The sequence below is a fragment of the Theropithecus gelada genome, chromosome 16, assembly GCF_003255815.1.
Source record: "Theropithecus gelada isolate Dixy chromosome 16, Tgel_1.0, whole genome shotgun sequence".
In the NCBI taxonomy this organism is placed as follows: domain Eukaryota; kingdom Metazoa; phylum Chordata; class Mammalia; order Primates; family Cercopithecidae; genus Theropithecus; species Theropithecus gelada.
This window is the reverse complement of record NC_037684.1, coordinates 37,355,465-37,375,325: the sequence shown is the minus strand read 5'-3', so window position 1 is coordinate 37,375,325 and position 19,861 is coordinate 37,355,465. Positions and strand designations below refer to the sequence as shown.

The window sequence follows — 19,861 nt, the reverse complement described above, 5'->3', positions numbered from 1 at the left end:
GTCCTGGGTTTAAATGATTCTCCTGCTTCAGCTTCCCAAGTAGCTGGGATTACAGGCGCCCGCCACCATGCCCAGACAAGTTTTATATTTTTAGTAGAGACGGGGTTTCACCACATTGGCCAGGCTGGTCTCGAACTCCTGACCTCGTGATCCGCACACCTCAGCCTCCCAAAGTGCTGGGATTACAGGCGTGAGCCACCATGCCCGGCCGGGAAGACCCCATCTCATCTCAAGGAAACGAAAGGAAAGGAAAGGAAAGGAAAAAGGGAAGGGAAGGAAAAAGGGAAGGGAAGGAAAAAGGGAAGGGAAGGGAAGGGAAAAGGAAAGGAGGAAAACATGATTACAGAATATAAAGCTCAGTAATAACATCACTACCCTGAGATAACCAGTTTTGATATTTTAGTACATTTCCTTCTAGTCTTTTTAAAAAGTTCATATATATAATATGTTAAATATATACATACCTATTTCAAAATTTGGACCACACTATACATATAGTTTTGTATCTTTTTTCCCACTTAATGTTATATTGTAAACATTTTCTCGGACAAAAGATTGTTTGAAAAATAATTTTTAGTGGCAACATAATACCTCAGCATATGGATGTGACCATCTTTAACTTTTTTTTTTTTTTTTGAGACGGAGTCTCACTCTTGTGCCCCAGGCTGGAGTACAATGGTGCGATCTTGGCTCACTGCAAGCTCCACCTCCTGGGTTCAAGCCATTCTCCTGCCTCAGCCTCCCGAGCAGCTGGGATTACAGGCGCCTGCCACCACACCTGGCTGATTTTTTGTATTTTTAGTAGAGACAGGGTTTCACCACGTTGGCCAGACTGGTCTCGAACTCATGACCTCAGGTAATCCACCCGCCTCGGCCTCCCAAAGTCCTGGGATTACAAGCGTGAGCCACCATACCCGGCTGTGATCATCTTTATTTGAATAGCTCAGGGTGTCTTTACCAGATCTAGGGATAGCAGAACAAATTCAAGGAAGGGTTCATTTCTGCCTTTCCTATTAACTGCAGGAGAGAGACTGCAGGGCACCACTAGGGGTCAGTGCAGAGCCATCATCACAGGAGCCTTTACTGTGCCTTATAGTAAGCATGTCTTGATGTAAGATAATTGGTTATGCAACAGTCCATATTAATAAAGATTCTATATATTACATTAGAGATCTATTCACATGACTAGCCATGTTCCCTTTAAGAGCAGACTCCCTTAGTACAGACTTCTCAGATTATAAGTGATAAGATTCCTCCAAATTAATTTCCAAAACAGAGCTATTTTATAAGCCAAAGTCTATCAGTATAAGATGTGGTATTAGACCTGTTCTTACCTGCTTGGTATGAGATCATCTGTGCATAAAATACTTAGTGAAAGTGTTTTATAGGTTTGTTGGGAAAATCAAATAAATAACATGTAAAAGTATTTTATAAATTATGAAGCTGCATATAAACGCAAAGTTGCTCTTTTTTAATAAGCAATTCAGATATTTGGGCAAGTGGCATAACCATGGATTATTTCACTGGTTTTCTTCCTCGTAGCCCGTGTTCTCCAGCTATTGACATCACTGTGGAGTCAGTAATTCTTTTCCTAGAAGCTAAAGCTATCATTTACAGTAAATTTTGTTTTAGTTCTTTGCCATCCTTATTTACCTAAGGCTCCTTCAGGAAAATTACTCTGAGCTCAGAATTAGCTTAAATAACTTATAAATAGGTGTATAACAGGGATCAGAAAGACACTTTAGGCCTAACATACTTGACAGGCTCAGACGCAGGAGGTGGGAGTTCCTGGCCCTTCTAAACTCAGAAGTAACTATTAGTAGCAAAAGGTACCAAGGACCCTATTTCTCACCGGCCAGGCTTCTTATTCAGCCCTCACTCTTCTTTCTGTTCACGTTTCCTCTTCAGTTCTCAGTGCCACATCATTCGGTATCAGAAAGGAAAAGGATCTAGGGTTGGTTGTTCTCAGAACCAAGCTTTCAAAACCAGCTTGTGGTAGCCCTTCTTGAGAGCAGATCAATCTTCTCATTGGTTCACTCTGACCATTCTCAGGATGCATAGGGACCCAGGCAAAGCAGGCCCTGGCAAGTCCCTTTTTTTTTTTTTTTTTTTGAGAGACAGAGGCCGGGTGCCGTGGCTCATGCCTGTAATCCCAGCACTTTGGGAGGCCAAGGTGGATGGATCATCTAAGGTCAGGAGTTCGAGACCAGCCTGGCCAACATGACGAAACCTGTTCTACTAAAGATACAAAAATTAGTCAGGGTGGCACGGCGCAGGGCGGTGTAGGGTCGCCATGGCGGAGCTGCAGCAGCTGCGGGTGCAGGAGGTGGTGGACTCCATGCCGAAGAGTCTGGAGAGAGAGAATATCTGGAAGATGCAGGGTCTCATGTTCCGATGCAGCACCAGCAGTTGTGAGGACAGCCAGACCTCCATGCAGCAGGTGCACCAGTGCATCAAAGCACTGCCATTTGCCATGCTTGAGCCAAAGCAAAGCCAGGCTCAAGCCCAGGCTTTGGTCACCAGTGAGTTGGAGAAGTTCTAGGACCACCTGGCCTGGTGCATCATGCATTGCAATGACAAAGTCAAAGATTCAATAGATGCTGGGAGTAAGAAGCTTCAGGTGAAGCAGCAGCTGGACGGTTGTGTGACCAAGTGTGTGGATGACCACACGCACTACATCCCAACTATGACCAAGAAGATGAAGGAGGCTCTCTTATCCACTGGGAAATAACAATCTTTGCCAGTGGCCACTGGGGCTGAGGGCAGGAATATATTTTTTATAAGGAATTGGGAATTTTAGTCTTTTAAGCGAAGTTTATGAAGAAACGAAGGATGGCCAAAAGTGTAAGACATATGTCACTTGCCTCTAGGCACTGGTTCTTTTATGTTTCAGTCCTAAAAAATGAAATGGAAAAAAGTGGTACTAAATTGGGTCAGAGATATTACAGTTGAGTTTTAGAGTTTATATGTCCTGTGGCCAGTGCTTGTCCTGCCAGTAAGGATCTCCCCTGTAACAAGCCAGAGCCCTCCAAGATACCAGACTCTTCTTACTACACAGGTACCAACAGGCTGGCAGGTTAGAGTTGGTGGAGTTTAAGGAGAGATATTTTCTCTTTGTTGCCAACATCCTGTTTACCAGAAGTGTCACACCATTTTCTGTAAGTTGTAAAACAAAATTGATGAGGTCACTCACTTAGAAGGGCAAAAAAGTTTTCTGGGTCTTTGTTTTCTTGGTTTTGTGTAATTTATACAAGGCAATACAAGTTGATTTTAAGATGTGGAATTGGGAGGGAGACTAGTTTGGATAAGAACTTGGAAAGGTTCCTTGTGGATCCCCATTTCTGGTCAAGATGTGGATGTACATTTCTTAAAATTATTATATGCCACATCTTTCAGCCTGGAGACCATGCAAAAACATGAGAGGTGACGACACACTAATTATGGGAAGCATAATTACTGGCTGATGGGCCCTGAGGCTGTGTGTAGCAAAATGACAGGAAAATCTTGCAGTAACACTTTCCCAGTGAAGAGAACGGGATTTTGATTGTGATATATACTAGTACCTAGGAATGAACAGTAAAAGAGGAGCAGTTGGCTACTTGATTACAACAGAGTTATGAAGTACTGGATTTGGAAAAACCTGGTTTTTATAGAACGGATGGAACGAAAGCCTAAACCTAGCATTGCCTACTCAGCTCCCTGAATTAACAGAGCACTATTGACACAAATCCCGGCAACAGGAAATTCAAGGGAGAAAACGTAAGCAACTTGGGCTAGGATGAGCCGACTCCCTTAGAGCAAAGGAGAGGCAGACCCCATTACCAAATACCATTTTTGCCTGGGGCTTTCGCAACTTGCAGTGTTCCTGCCCTGGCATGGCACCTTATTCTTTTGATAGCAACCTCATTGTATTTTCACTAACTTATTACTTGAAATGATAATACAGCCTATCATTTGCTGTTTCCAGGCTGTGATATATTTTCCTAGTGGTTTGGTTTTAAAAATAAATAAGGTTTAATTTTCTCCCCTCCCCCCAACAAAAAAATTAGCCGGGCATGGTGGTGCCTGCTTGTAATCCCAGCTACTTGGGAGGCTGAAGCAGGAGAATCGCTTGAACCCGGGAGGTGGAGGTTGCAGTAGCCAAGATCACGCTACTGCACTCCAGCCTGGGCGACACAGCCAGACTCTGTCTCAGAAAAAAAAAAGCAGAGACAGACTCAGCCAGGCACGGCGGCTCATGCCTGTCCCAGCACTTTGGGAGGCCAAGTGTGCAGATCGCTTGAGCTCAGGAGCTCGACACCAACCTGGACAATATAGTGAAACCCCATCTCTACAAAAATATAAATAAATTAGCTGGGCATGGTGGCATGCACCTGTAGTTCTAGCTACTTGGGAGGCTGAGGTGGAAGGATTACTTGAGTCCAGGAGGTCAAGGCTGCAATGAGCTGAGATTGTGCCACTGCTCTCAGCCAGGGCAAGAGTGAGACTCTGCCTCAAAAAAAAAGACAAGAGTTCTCACTCTGTCACCCAGGCTGGAATGCAGTGGTGCAATCATAGCTCACTGTAGCCTCAAACTCCTGAGCTCAAGTGATCCTCCCACCTCAGCCTCTGGAGTAGATGGGATTATAGGTGTGAGCCACTGCCAAGTCCCTTATCACTGGCACTCGCTTTCCAACTGGGCTAGAACCTTAAGCTGTTTGGTGAAAGAAGGGCACAGAAGTCACACAAAGAGAGCAACAGATGATTGCACAGCAGCTCACACTGCCCTGGGGCAGCTCCAATAAAGAGCAGGCCTGTGTTGAGGTCCTACCTTCCAGAGCAGGATCTAACACAGGATACCAGTTGAATAGCTTGTGTTGAGGTCCTACCTTCCAGAGCAGGATCTAACACAGGATACCAGTTGAATAGCTTATGTTCTAGATAAGTACAATTCTTGGTGCATAGCTAGTGTTCCAGAAATATTAGTTGCATGAATGAATGACAGGTTTAGGTCGTAAGACCAGCATTAGACCATGGAGTGGCTGGATACAACTACATTTCTATGGCCAATCAAAAAAATAATCCTGGGACTGTAGTAGTAGAGCTAAGCCTAGGGACTTGAAAGTTAGTCCAGAGGATCCCAACAGCTGGACACAAACTCAGGAAGACTCAAGAGCCATACAACAGCAATGCAGCAACCAATAATCACTGTTATTATTAACAGCAGTTTCTAGTACATAGTGCCTCAGGGCACTTACAATTCCCACAGAGGCCAGCTACCCAACATCAGAGTCTGACCAGCTGGGGGGTCCTGCCCTGCATCCAAGAGGGTGTCGGGACACTCATCCAGGTGGCTCTGAGACAGTAGCAGAGCTGACAAGGAGGCCCTACAAGTGAGATTCCTTTGGCTTCAAGGTCACAAGTCCTGGCTTTGGGCCTCCTGGTCTGCTGAGCCTCCCACCGGCTTTACTCTCAGAGATTGCTGCAGAAGCCTGTGTGCTGGAATGGGCTGCCACATTTCTAGGAAGGAACCCAGGAGCACATATAGCCTGTTATTCAATGTTGTCATAGATGTGAATCACATCCTCGTGGTTGCTGAGAGCCTGGATGAGATGAGCAGCCTGTTCCAGGTCGGGCTCGGCCAGCTGCACCTTTGAGTTGGGGATGAACTCTAGTGCACAGGACACAGAACACAGGCCCAGGGAGTCCAGTTTCTTCCTCACTTGGTGCAGTGAAGAGGCATCACAAATAAACTAGGGATAAAGGAAAATCAGGAGGTGAGGAGCCAGGAGGTAATGAGACAAAGCAACACAGGACCTTGCAAAGTCCTGAATGTCAGTACTGGAATGGATCGCTGGGTTTGAGATCTTCACTGGCAGGGACATAATTTTCAATGTTTTGACTCTTTTTCACAGTCATCACGAGAGTCGGACCTATTCAGTATTCACTCAATAAATGTTTGTACGATATGTGAACTCTTTGTCTCATCCGTACCCTGGGGCACAGGAAGGAAGAAACCAAGAGGCATGTGTAAGGCATCTATCGTGGTCCTCCCGGCAGCCCACCAAACACCCATGTTTTCATGCTTACTTTAAAAACGTTCCTTTCTTCTTCGTCTTCAGTTTCCTTGACATCCTCAGCTCCTGCTTCAATTGCCAGCTCCAGGGCACGCTCTAGATTCACAGCCTTCTTCTCTCTGTCCTCCACTCCAACCACGATCACCCCCTTTTTGTCAAAAGAGTGACGAGCTCCTTCAGCCATCACTCCTCTGACAGGGAAGGAAACAGGCTGGCATGAGTGGATGCCTCTAGACACTCAGCCTCCATAAAGCTCATCATTCTATATCACTGTCTCTTTCTCACCCAGTCTATGGAGTACGCACAGACATGGAGCAGATCGCTTCCTCAAGGAGAAAATGCAGCTGCTGCTGGATAAGGGAACAGCCCAAGAATGTTTCCACACTCAATTTTCTGCCCTGATTGCAGTCTGGAGGAAGCAGACTTTGCTCATCATTTCCTGTGCCATTAAGATGCCAGTCCTAGTGGAGCATTTTAAGATTTGGGCATTATATGGCTACACATGGGGATAATAGGACAAAGATCCCCTTTCTACACCAATGAACAAGTCTTTGGGATTCTGCTAGTACAGACAACATTAAGGGAAAGTCAATTAACTCACTGGATTCTGCTAAGGAGGAAGTGTGCTTAAAACCTGAAACATGGCCAGGTATGGTGGCTTCCAGCACTTTGGGAGGCTGAAGCAAGTGGATCACCTGAGGTCAGGAGTTTGAGACCAGCCTGGCCAACATGGTGAAACCCTGTCATCTCTACTAACAATACAAAAATTAGCTGGGCGTGGCTGTGGGTGTCTGTAATCCCAGCTACTCAGGAGGCTGACGCAGCAGAATCACTTGAACTCAGAATGTGGAGGTTGCAGTGAGTCGAGATCATGCCATTGCACTCTAGCCTGGGTGACAAGAGTGAGACTCCATCTCAAAAAACAAAAAACAAAACCCTGAAACACTAGCAGAGATCAACAGTACTTGCCTTGCAGAGAATTGGAACATAAAGGCTCTGTCCCCTACCACTCCCCACAGACACACACTTACCCATTCTTATTCAGGATATGTCTAATGTCTGATTGACACTTGTGGCCACTGTTAGATAATGCCTCGATGAGCAGAGAAGAGCCACCAGGGCCCCGACACGCATACAGCAAATACACGTCCTTGGTTTTCTGCAATAAACAACACAAGCACATTTTCCTGCTTCCCAATTCCCTCCCACATGTCAGCCCAGAACCACAAGTATTGCAAAACTAACTTCGTGGGATGGGCTCTCTAGGCTGGAGCCTGAGCTCTCAATCTTTATTTTTGTCCCCACCCTCTGAGAGGAAACCCTAGAACCAACTTTTGAGGTAACGGGAAGTACTACCCCTAACTTGGAAGGAGTGTTTCTCTGGTCCCTGAACAATCCATCAGCCCTTCCTCAGCTTTGCTTCCTACCGTCCCTAACCAAATGTCACATCTAGTCCCCACCCACTCCCACTCAGACTCATCCTCTTACATTCCCATCCTGTAAGAAACCCACCGGTCAAGTCTCAAGGCTCCTACCCTGGGCTGCTGAGTACTGCTGTGAAAAATCACACACCTAGGCCTTGTCATAAGAGCTGCTGAAAACAGCATGGTCTCAAAAATCAAACAATTAATCCAGAGCTCTAGGGACTAATCTCTTCTGGACCTTCCGTGCCCCTACTCATCCCTTGTCCATGTATTCAATATTCCCCACTCCAAGCACCCTGTCCTGCAACTTTCCAGGAATTCTTAACTCATAACTTCTCCCTTCCTCTTTCACAAAGGAAAAAAGGGCCACTAGGTGGGGAAAATAGTTGCTGTCTCCACCTCCTTCTCTGCACCACGGCCTACGTGAAGGCAGTAAGCATAATGGTTAGAGCACAGGCTCTAAAGTCTGACTATCTGGTTTCAAGTCTGTCATTTTCTGTGTGACCTGAGTCAAGCCACCTAACCTTTCTGTGCCTCAATTTCTACTTACGGTGGTTTTCAGGATTCGATGAGATAACACACACACAGTTTTTATCCATGCTTAGCCTGCAGGAAGCACTCAATAACTATGATCTATTAAGATAACTATTACTTCCTCAGAGCCTCCCTACCTGCCCCAGAGAAAGGTGTACCCTCATGTGGACTCTATATACCTGCCCCTCCCACCATCTCTATCACCCCCACCCTCTCTCTTTCTACTGGCTTTTCTCCTTTAGGGTATAAACATCTGAGAAACAAAACCTTCCTCAACCTAACATAAGGGCTTTCTCCCACACTGCCCCTTCTTTCTATAATACCTCATCTCCCTACAACTTGGCTGAGCAGTCCCGGGCTGTATGGCCCTGCATGCTGCCTATGCATCCTACTCCCAGTTGTGCCCCTAGAACAAATGACCAAGGACAGTGAGCTCCCAGAAGCCTCTAGGCTGAGGGCGTCAACTACATTGCTACCCTTCTCTCTGATAATTTTTTTTTTTTTTTTGAGACAGAGTCTCGCTTTGTTGCCCAGGCTGGAGTGCAGTGGCGCGATCTTGGTTCACCGCAAGCGGTGCCTCTTGGGTTCAAGCAATCCTCCACCTCAGCCTCCCAAGTAGCTGGGATTATAAGCATGTGCTACCATGCCCAGCTAATTTTTGTATTTTCAGTAGAGATAGAGTTTCACCGTGTTGGCCAGGCTGGTCTCCAAACTCCTGGCCTCAAGTGACCCACCCACCTTAGCCTCCCAAAGTGCTGGGATTACAGTCGTGAGCCACTGCACTTGGCCCTCTCTGATAATTTAAGGTGTGTTTGGTGGCTATCTAGACATGAGCCCTGTAGGGGCTGTGATCAATAAAAAGCATGTCAAACAGTACGCACCTCCATTTTCAGCGCTGCCTCAATCGTTGACTTGGGCATATGTTTGCTGCGACACACCTCTAAAATATTGGCCAGGTTGCTGTTGTGCTCAGGGTTGGGGCCTCCTTCTGAGATTTAAAGAAAAAACAAAGAGTGAGCAAAGACATCTCATTACAACATGGGAGAAAAAAAGGGATTTCCAGCCCCACCAAGCCAACGGAGTGGCAAATCCCCATTTAGCTCTCAGTTACCTTAGAATACCTTAACTAGTGTTTGAGTGGGATATGGAGAAGTATTTTGGGGTTTTTTTTGTTTGCTTTTTGAGATGGCATCTCACTCTGTTGCCTGGCTGGAGTGCAGTGGTACGATCTTGGCTCACTGCAACATCCACCTCCTGGGTTCAAGTGATTCTCCTGCCTCAGCCTCCCGAGTAGCTGGGATTACAGATGCACGCCACCATACCCAGCTAATTTTTCTATTTTTAGTAGAGACCCGGTTTTGCCATGTTGGGTCAGGCTGGTCTCGAACTCCTGACCTCAGGTGATCCACCCACCTTGGCCTCCCAAAGTGCTGGGATTACAAGCATGAGCCACTGCGCCCAGCCCGGAGAAGTATTTTGGAAAAGTACTTTGTTTTTTTTTTTGAGACAAAGTCTCACTTTATCACCCAGACTACAGTGCAGCGGCATGATTTTGGCTCAATGTAGCCTCAGCCTCTGGGGTTCAAGCGATCCTCCTGCCTCAGCCTCCCAAGTAGCTGGGACCACCAGCGTGCACCACCACACCCAGGTAATTTTTTAAAATATTTTTTGTAGATTCAGGTTTTCACCGTGTTGCCCAGGCTGGTCTCAAACTCCTGAGCTCAAGTGATCTGCCTGACTCGGCCTCCCAAAGTGCTAGGATTACAGGCGTGGGCTACCACGTCTGGCCAGAAAAGACCTTTTTCTTTTCTTGTTTTTTTTTTTTTTTTTTTAAGACAGAGTCTCACTCTGTCATCCATGCTGGAGTGCTGTGGCATGATCTTGGCTCATCTGGGCTCACTGCAACCTCCCCCTCCCGGGTTCAAGGGATTCTCCTGCCTTAGCCTCCTAAGTAGCTGGGATTACAGGTGCCTGCCACCACACCCAGCTAATTTTTGTATTTTTAGTAGAGATGAGGTTTCACCATGTTGGCCAGGTTGGTCTTGAACTCCTGCCTCAAGTGATCCACTCGCCTTGGCCTTCCAAAGTGCTGGGATTACAGGCGTGAGCCACTGTGCCTGGCCAGAACCTTCTAATTCATTGTCTTTAGGGATGGTTTTCATTCTGCTATGTTTTAGCAATGTCCACTTTGTGTCAGATGAAGAAGGGACATAGATGGTAACAATACTTCCTGGACTCATTACTGCTTACTCTACTACTTTGTGCATAATAAAAATAATTTTATTTTATTACTATTTTTGAGACAGAGTCTTGCTCTGTTGCCCAGGCTGGAGTGGGCACTCTGCAGTGGCGCAATCTCGGCTCACTGCAACCTCCGCCTCCTGGGTTCACGCCATTCTCCTGCCTCAGTCTCCTGAGTAGCTGGGACTACAGGCGCCCGCCACCAAGCCCAGCTAATTTTTTTTTGTATTTTTTTTAGTAGAGATAGGGTTTCACTGTGTTAGCCAGGATGGTCTCAATCTCCTGACCTCGTGATTCCCCCACCTCAGCCTCCCAAAGTGTTGGGATTACAGGTGTGAGCCACCGCGCCCTGCACTTTGTGCATAATTATTGAAATGTTCACATGACATTGTAATCTGAGGGTAGGGGCTATATTTCATCATCTTTGTAGTACTAGTGGCATGCCTGGTACAAAATAAACACAATTAAGTTGGTTGAACTTGGGCAGGGTGCAGTGGCTTACGCCTGCAATCCCAGCACTTTGGGAGGCCAAGGCGGGCAGATCATTTGAGGTCAAGAGTTTGAGACCAGCCTGGTCAACATGGTGAAACCCGGTCTCTACTAAAAATACAAAAAAATTTAGCCAGGCGTAGTGGTGCACACCTGTAGTCCCAGCTACTCTGGAGGCTGAGGCAGGAGAATCACTTGAGCCTGGGAGGTGGAGGTTGCAGTGGGCTGAGATCACGCCACTGCACTCTACCCTGGGTGACAGAGTGAGACTCTGTCTCAATAAATAAATAAATAAATAAATAAATAAATAAATAAATGTTGCTTGAACTTAATGTCAAGAATTTTGAAGAAAAGGAAGCAAACAAATACCAGGCATGAGTTGAGGGGGTAAATGAACATTAACCGAATGCCTATTATGTGCCATAAACCATAAACTACCTCAAGGTGGGTATTACCCTTGTTTCACAGAAACTCAACAAAGTTAAGCCACTTGTTCAAGGTCATAAGTTAGTCAGTGACAGAAACCAGGTCTTCCTGACTCCAAAGTCCATAGTTTCTCTTTTTTTTTTTTTGAGATGGAGTCTTGCTCTGTCACCCAGGCTGGATGGAGTGTAGTGGAGCAATCTCGCTTATTGTAGCCTCCAACTCCTGGGTTCAAGCGATTCTCCTGCTTCAGCCTCCTGAGTAGCTGGCATTACAGGTGTGCACCACCACACCCAGCTAATTTTTTTTTTTTTTTTTTGTATTTTTAGTAAAGACGGGGTTTCGCCATGTTGGCCAGGCTGGTCTTGAACTCCTGACCTCAAGTAATCTGCCTGCCCCTGGCCTGCGATTACAGACTGAGCCACTGCGCCCAGTCCAAAGTCCATGCTTTCTACAGGACTTTTCCTTTACTCCTACAAATCTCTGGCCCTAAATAGAAAAAAAGCCTTTTCAGTGTGGCGACCTAAGGGAGAAAAGACATGGCTGCAAATCTACCTTCCAAGGAAATGTATCTTGGGGAAACATTAATGAAGCAAACTAAGGTCTAAGCACTTAAATGATAGCTTTACTCGGTGCCCCTGCCACAACAAATAAGGTACTTGAGGCGACGTCAGAGGAGTTGATTTGTCTCTTCAGGAGAGTCACACATCTGCCCTGACTCTTAGGACTTGTTTCTATTAAGTACCTAGCTAGACCAGGATGAAGTCACTTCTACCTTACCGGCTTATCTTCTCAAGAGCAGCTCCCTCTCTGACAAACTGGCCAGATGCTCAGCGTCTGGAAAGGTGAGTGAGGACTTCAAACGTAGGTAGGTGTTTTGAGGATTTATGAGGCGGGCAATGGTGGGTACTGGGAAAGGAAAACAAAGTGAAGGGCCGGAGATCTAGGTGGGCCCAACTCCGAGTGGCAAGCGAGGCTGTGAGCACTGAGAGGGCAGCGGCAGCTAGTGGTGGGTGACAGGGTCTCACCTTTCACTGCCAGGCGGATGTTCAAACAGAGTTTGGAGAAGATGCGACTTCTTTCGACGTCCTTCGGACCCTTGATGTGCCTGACTTTGGACCACTTGTTGTGCCCGGCGGGGACAGCCGCTGTGAGGTGCAGCGTTCTGCCCGGTGCGGCACCGCAGCCCCGGGGCTCGGAGTGGGAGGGCCGGGGGTCACGCGGAGAAGCTGCCCCGACCCCAGGGCCTCGTGCCAGCAAGCATCGGGCAGCGGCCCTGCTTAGGCTGGCAGCAGCCCAAGCCGCCATCGGTCCCGACCCTGGGGTTCAAGCTGCTAGCAGCAGCGGCCAGCGCCGGCCCGTCTCTTCCACCGCCGGAACAAGCAGATCCGGACTCCGCGGCTGCCTGTGCTGGACACCTGAGACCCAGAGGCTTGGGCCCGCCCGGGGCGGCCCAACAGCTAATGACCCTGCACCGTCCCCGCGGCAGCCGGAACTGGGGGCCCTTGATGGCGTAGCACACTTCCTTTACCGGGTTCGCTCCAAAAACAAGTCCCCACTGCCCGCAAAGTCCGTTCCGCGGCTGCACAGTACTCGCTCCTTTCTGGCTCTTGAGCCGACCTAGTTAGTGCTCAAGCCCTCCCGGTTGCCTAGAGAGCGCCGGACTTTGTTTCTCATAATAGTCTAGTGGAGACACATCTGAGTTATGAAACTGACTTTGCTTCCAAATTTCTGCCTAAATCTGAGAAAGTCCAGAATGATAAATATTTTGTTGTTGCCTCATTTTACTGGCAAAGAAACCGCTGCCAGAGAAGTGAATTGCCCAAACGTTTAATCTCTCTGAACGTCCTCCCTATTTACAAATAAGGATCTAATATTTGCTTTATCAACATAGGAAGGTTGAAAACACAAAATGAGCCCTTAGAGCTTTAAAGTAATAAAGTTTTATGTAAATAGCCACAGTGCACTTAAGCCCCTAAATGCAAGAGATGGTTTGGGACAGACTCAGATGAGTCACAGGCCTTTAGGAGAAGGAGAATGATCAGACAAGCCTTTTGGAGCTAAACTCCCCCTCTTCATTTTCTCTCTGCTGTCTCGAAAGAGAAAACCGAATCCATTAGAAGACGGAGAGAAACAAAGCGGCAGCTGCTGAAAAGCTTTGTAGTGACTTCCGTGCTGGTGAGATGAACTCCAAAGGGCATGACGTATCCAGTAGAGAAGCAGGACAGCCGGGCGCGGTGGTTCACGCCTGTAATCCCAGCACTTTGCGAGGCTGAGGCACGAGGATCACTAGGTCAGGAGTGCGACACCAGCCTGACCAACATGGTGAAACCCCGTCCCTACTAAAAATACAAAAAAAAAGTAGCCGGTCGTGGTGGCGCGTGCCTGTAATCCCAACTACTCAGGAGGCTGAGGCAGGAGAATCGCTTGAACCCGGGAGGAGGAGGTTGCAGTGAGCCGAGATCCCGCCACTACACTCCAGCCTGTGCGACAGAGCGAGACTCCATCTCAAAAAAAAAAAAGAAGCAGGACAGTGTGAAGTTCAAGCTTGTGCCCTCTGCGTTTAGGCTGGGTGGCTTCAAACCCTGGTTGTTCCATTTTCTAGTGTATCCTTGGGCAAGTACCTTTACTTTCCTGTTTGTTTCCTTACCTCTAGAATGGCCTTGTGAGAACTAAATGGGATAACGGATGCAAAGCACAAAAGCATAGATTTTACATTTTTTATTATATAAGAACCTTCATGGGATGGTGGCTCACGCCTGTAATCCTAGCACTTTGGGAGGTCGAGACCAGCAGATCACTTGAGGTCAGGAGTTTGAGACCAGCCTGGTTAACATGGTGAAACCCCGTCTCTACTAAAAATACAAAAATTAGTCAGGTGTGGCGGGTGCACATAGCCCTTCATACACGCTTGTACCTTAGCACTTACCTTTTAAAAATATATAAAAATGTTTATATCTGTTTCTACCATAATACTAAATTCTTTGAGAGTAGGACTGTACTTTCTATGCCCAACACAATTCTCATTTTTAAAAAAATAAACAGCTTTGATATATTTCACATATACAAATCACCAATTCAAAGTGTACAATGGGTTATAGAATATTCAGAGCTGTGCACAATTGAGTTTACATTTTCATCATCCCCCAAAGAAGTCCTGTAGCCATTAGCAATCACTCCCTCTTTCCCCCCAATTCCTGCAGCCCTGGGCAATCACCAATTTACTTCTGTCTCTGTGGGTTTGCCTCTTCTGAACATTTAATATGAATGGGCCCACACACTATGTGGCCTTTTGTAACTGGCTTCTTTCACTTAGCATGATGTTTTCAGGATTCTTGCATGTTGTAGCATGTATCAGTATTTCATCCATTGTATGGATATACCACGTTTTATTTATCCATTCATCAGGCAAGGACATATGGGTTGTTTTCACCTTCTATGATGAATAATGAGGCTGTGAACATTCATATCCATATTGCTGTGTGGACATATGTTTTCACTTCTTTTTTTTTTTGAGACGGAGTCTTGCTCTGCCACCCAGGCCGGAGTGCAGTGGCACAATCTCGGCTCACTGCAAGCTCCACCTCCCTAGTTCACGCCATTCTCCTGCCTTAGACTCCGGAGTAGCTGGGACTACAAGCGCCTGCCACCACCCCCGGCTAATTTTTTGTATTTTTTTAGTAGAGACAGAGTTTCACCATGTTAGCCAGGATGGTCTCGATCTCCTGACCTCATGATCCACCTGCCTCGGCCTCCCAAAGTGCTGGGATTACAGACATGAGCCACTGCACCCGGCCTGTTTTCACTTCTTTTATTTATACACCTAGGAGTGGAATTGCTGGGTCATATCATAACTATGTTTAACCTTTTGTGGGATTGTCAGACTGTCTTCTAAAATGGTTGTATCATTTTACATTCCCACCAGCAATAGATGAGGGTTTAATTTCTCCATATCATTAATTTTTTTTTTCTGCTTTGTTACCCAGGCTGGAGTCCAGTGGAGCAGTCATAGCTGACTGCAGCACAGAACTCCTGGGCTCAAGCGATCCTGCCATCTCAGTCTCCCAAGTAGATGAGATTACAGGGTGCGAGCCACTGGCTAAATTTGTTATTCTTTTTGACTACAGCTATCACCATCCTTGTGAGTGAGAAGTGTTATCTCATTGTGGTTTTGATTGTATTTCCTGAATGACTACTAATGGTAGGCATCTTTTCATGTGCTTATCAGCCATTCATATATAGTATTACTTTAATTTTAAAATAGTTTATTCAGGCCTGGCGTGGTGACTCACGCCTGTAATCCCAGCACTTTGGGAGGCCGAGGTGGGCAGATAATGAGGTCAGGAGATCGAGACCATCTTGGCTAACATGGTGAAACCCCGTCTCTACTAATAATACAAAAAATTATCCAGGTGTGGTGGCACGTGCTTGTAGTCCCAGCTACTCAGGACTGGCTGAGGCAGGAGAATCGCTTGAACCCAGGAGGCATAGGTTGCAGTGAGCCGAGATTGCACCACTGCAGTCCAGCCTGGGCGACAGAACGAGCCTCCGTCTCAAAAAAATAAATAAATAAAAAATAAAATATATATATATATATAATTATATTTACTTTGAGAAGCAAAAATCAAATTAATGGAATTTGTAATCACAAATAAGTGTAGAGGCTAAAACAAGGTTTGAGACTGCCCTAGTCCAGTCAGCCTGAGACCAGCAGGGGAAACCTATAGTCCCACTGAGTTAGGCTTATCAGCTCACTGCAACAAGGGAGACTGCACACCAGAGGAATGGTGAAGTGTCTCACCAAATAAAAAGATGGTTATAGGATTATGGGGAAGGGTGGAGGTTAGGTGAAAAATTAGAGTTAGGCACAAAGAAACACAGACCTGTGTGAAAGGGGGATCAAGATCAGCTGGACTACAAAGTGAACCCAGGGGATCAGTTTCCCTGGAAAGTACAAAGTCAAGATAAAAGTGGAATGTCGTGTTCAGCAACCCCTGCTCTTTTTTTTTTTTTGAGACAGAGTCTCACTCTGCCGCCCAGGCTGGAGTGCAGTGGCGTGATCTTGGCTCACTGCAAGCTCCGCCTCCCGGGTTCATGCCATTCTCCTGCCTCAGCCTCCCGAGTAGCTGGGACTACAGGCGCCCGCCACCTCGCCCGGCTAGTTTTTTTGTATTTTTTAGTAGAGACGGGGTTTCACCGTGTCAGCCAGGATGGTCTCGATCTCCTGACCTCGTGATCCGCCCGTCTCGGCCTCCCAAAGTGCTGGGATTACAGGCTTGAGCCACCGCGCCCGGCCAGAAACCCCTGCTCTGAAGCGCAATACCTGGCCTGGAAATCAAGGCTGCTTCTCTATGTCAAAGTGACTCAGCTCCTCCAAGCAAGACTGCAAGCCTTAATTCTCACACAATTGCAAACAGCAAACTTCGTCAGCCTATGATTTTGGAGAACAAAGTTTCTTGGTGATTTTTTTTTTTTTTTTTAAAGTAGTCACTCAGGGAGTTGTTCTGACACTTTATGTTGCCAAAAAAAAAAAAAAAGAAAAAGAAAGTTGCAGTGCATGCTTGGTAGAGGTACTATATCCTGTTAACGGTGCAGCTGGTTTTATCTGTCTGTGTATCTGTGATGAATGGCAGGGCAGATTTTAACTCTCTCAGTCTGAGTTAATAGCCACCTTTCAAGATAAATTCATAGTTGACTGAACCATCTCTAGAGGCCTGGTTGTCAGGATCATTGAAATCACTTAATTAGCCTTGGAAGCTAAAGACTGGCTAAAAGTATCATTCCATTAGGTTTGACCGTGTGTTGTCCAGTACTAACAGCTCTCAATGAATGAGATTACATTAGCTATTAGTCCAGATACTTAGCCGATTTGCTGGTATGGCTGAGATATAATTATTCACTACTTCACTTCCTATGCCAGGGTACACAGGAAGACTACATTTCTTGACTCGACCTTCCTTGCAGTTGGCAGATAGGAGCAGAAGTAAGCCACTTCCAGGTCCATCCTGAAAAATGTACTTTTTCCCACCCCCCATAAGCAACCTGGAGGTCACACGCTTATTTTTATTTTTTTGAGATGGAGTCTCACTCTGTTGCCCAGGCTGGAGTGCAGTAATGCGATCTTGGCTCACTGCAAGCTCCGCCTCCTGGGTTCAAGCGGTTCTCCTGTCTCAGCCTCCTGAGTAGCTGGGATCACAGGTGCGTGCCACCATGCCTGGCAAATTTTTGTATTTTTAGTAGAGACGGGGTTTCACCATGTTTGTCAGGCTGGTCTTGAACTACTGATGTCGTGATCCGCCCGCCTTGGCCTCCCAAAGTGCTGGGATTATAGGCGTGAGCCACTGCACCGGGACAGGTCACATGTTTAGATGACGTAGCTGCAACTTGGAAGAAGGCTGATCAACCTCCAGAGGACATTTTTTTTTGAGATGGAGTCTTGCTCTGTCGCCCAGGCTGAAGTGCAGTGGTGCGATCTTGGCTCACCGCAACCTCCACCTCCCAGGTTCAAGCTATTCTCCTGCCTCAGCTTCCCAAGTAGCTAGGACAACAGGCATGCACCACCATGCCTGGCTAATTTTTGTATTTTTAGTAGAGACAGGGTTTCACCATGTTGGCAAGGCTGGTCTCGAACTCCTCACCTCAAGCTATCTGCCCCTATCATCCTCCCAAAGTGCTGGGATTAGAGAGTTGAGCCACTGCACCCGGCCTAGAGGACTTTGTGTAAGCAAAAAATAAGCTTCTGTAGTGCTCAGTTTCTGAGATTTGGGGGTTTGTTGCTGCAGCTTAGCCTAGCGTATAAATAGTATTACTCTGTTTTCTCCTTAAAAACCAGAGAGCAGGTCTCATGTATTTCTCACAAAATACACACTGTCAGACCATATAGCAGCACAGTTCCAACAGAACCAGTAGGTACTCATAAAATTTAAATTCTCGGCCGGGCTCGGATTACACGCCTGTAATCCCAGCACTTTGGGGGGCCAAAGTGGGTGGATCGTCTGAGGTCAGGAGTTTGAGACCAGACTGACCAACATGATGAAACCCCATCTCTACTAAAAATACAAAATTAGCCAGGCGTGGTGGCACATGCCTGTAGTCCCAGCTACTCGGGAGGCTGAGACAAGAGAATCCCTTGAACCCGGGAGGCAGAGGTTGCGATAAGCCAAGATTGCGCCATTGCACTCCAGCCTGGGCAACAAGAGCAAAACTCTGTCTGAAAAAAAAAATTAAATTCTCAAGAGCAAATATTTCCCTTCACAGATTCACTGCCACCAGCTCCATGTTAGCTGACACAATGGAAGTTATCGAATACTGGTTCACTGAACCAATCAGTTTGCCTTTCTTCTCTTCCTTCACAGTGGCCCAACATGAACAAAAGAATAAAAATAAAAATAAATGGGGGTAGTATTTCATCCAGAACATGCTGCATTTGACTAGCGGTGGGATAGGAACTCCTTCCCCACCCTACTATGTGGGGCATAGGTTTGGGCAATTAGCAGGGACTTGGACATTTCCAGTCAGCCATCAGAACCTATCCAAACCCAAAAGATCTGGGAGTTATTTCTCTGTCCTCCTTCACAGCCAATACATTACTGAATGCTGATGACTGCATCCCTCTTCACTTGTGCCCTGTCCTCTCCATCCTTGCCGCAGCTGCTGCTGCCGCTGCCACCTTAGTTTGCCTTAGTTCAGGGTTTGGTTTTCTCTCACTCTATTATAAAAAGGCAGAGGAACTTTTTCATTGCCTCCCCTTCTAAAATGCAATTCTGATGACTCCTCTCTGTGTATATTTTCCAGGATCATACAGGAGTGTAATGTCTAAAATTTCTGCAAAGCACGAGACTTTCCCTGCCCTGGCTCCTGTATACCTCTCTAGCTACATTTCCCACTATTCACCCCACCTCAACCTGCAATTCTCTAAATATGACCATACTTTCTTGCCTCTACAGATTTGCACATGGGTGTTCCCTCTGCCTTAAGGACATTCCCTACTCCCAGAGAACTCCTGCTCAGCCTTCCAAATGCAGCTTAGGCATCCATCTTGAGTTGTTTTCGCTGACCCCATGCGGCTCCCTCCCAGGCAGAGGTGATCGCCTCCTCCTGAGGGGTGATGCCTAAACACATCCATTATTGCACAACAATGCAAGAATTTGGATTTTTTTGTTTTGTTTTTGTCTTTTAAAAATTAATTTGGGCGGGGGGGGTAGGGATAAAAGACTACCAATTGGGTACAGTGTACACTGCTCAGGTGATGGGTACACCAAAATCTCAGAAATCACCATTAAAAAAACTTATTATCCACATAACCAAAAACCACTTGTTCCCCCAAAACTATTAAAATAAATGTCAGGTGCAGTGGCTCATGCCTGTAATCCCAGCACTTTGGGAGGCTGAGACAGGCAGATCACGAGGTCAGGAGTTTGAGACCAACCTGACCAACACGGTGAAACCCTGTCTCTACTAAAAATACAAAAATTAGTTGGGTGTGGTGGTGCGTGCCTGTAATCTCAGCTACTCAGGAGGCTGAGGCAGGAGAATAGCTTGAACAGGGAGGTGGAGGTTGCAGTGAGCTGAGATTGTGCCACTGCACTCCAGCCTGGGTGACAGAGTGAGACTCCATGTCAAATAAATAAATAAATAAATAAATAAATGCCAAAAAAAAATTTGTCTTAGATCTCAGTCTGGCTAAAAAAAATT

The 19,861-nt window shown here is 46.5% G+C and overlaps 1 protein-coding gene and 1 pseudogene across 2 annotated transcripts; one reads left to right on the top strand and one right to left on the bottom strand.

Annotated features, from left to right (window-relative positions):
- The first annotated feature begins 2,293 nt into the window (after positions 1-2,293).
- Positions 2,294-2,731, top strand: LOC112608969 (annotated as a pseudogene).
- A 2,438-nt stretch (positions 2,732-5,169) lies between these two features.
- LOC112608967 (translational activator of cytochrome c oxidase 1) lies at positions 5,170-12,683 on the bottom strand. 2 transcript variants are annotated; one of them, XM_025361157.1, is made up of 5 exons: positions 12,196-12,683; positions 8,896-9,002; positions 7,088-7,215; positions 6,070-6,247; positions 5,170-5,732 (listed from the first exon to the last, which is right to left on the bottom strand). In XM_025361157.1, exons 1-5 carry the CDS (start codon positions 12,473-12,475, stop codon positions 5,532-5,534), a joined length of 894 nt encoding a protein of 297 aa, XP_025216942.1. In that variant the 5' UTR covers positions 12,476-12,683; the 3' UTR covers positions 5,170-5,531. The 2 variants fall into 2 exon arrangements, with proteins under 2 accessions (XP_025216942.1, XP_025216943.1); XM_025361158.1 differs by having other exon boundaries at positions 8,896-8,999.
- Positions 12,684-19,861: the final 7,178 nt, after the last annotated feature.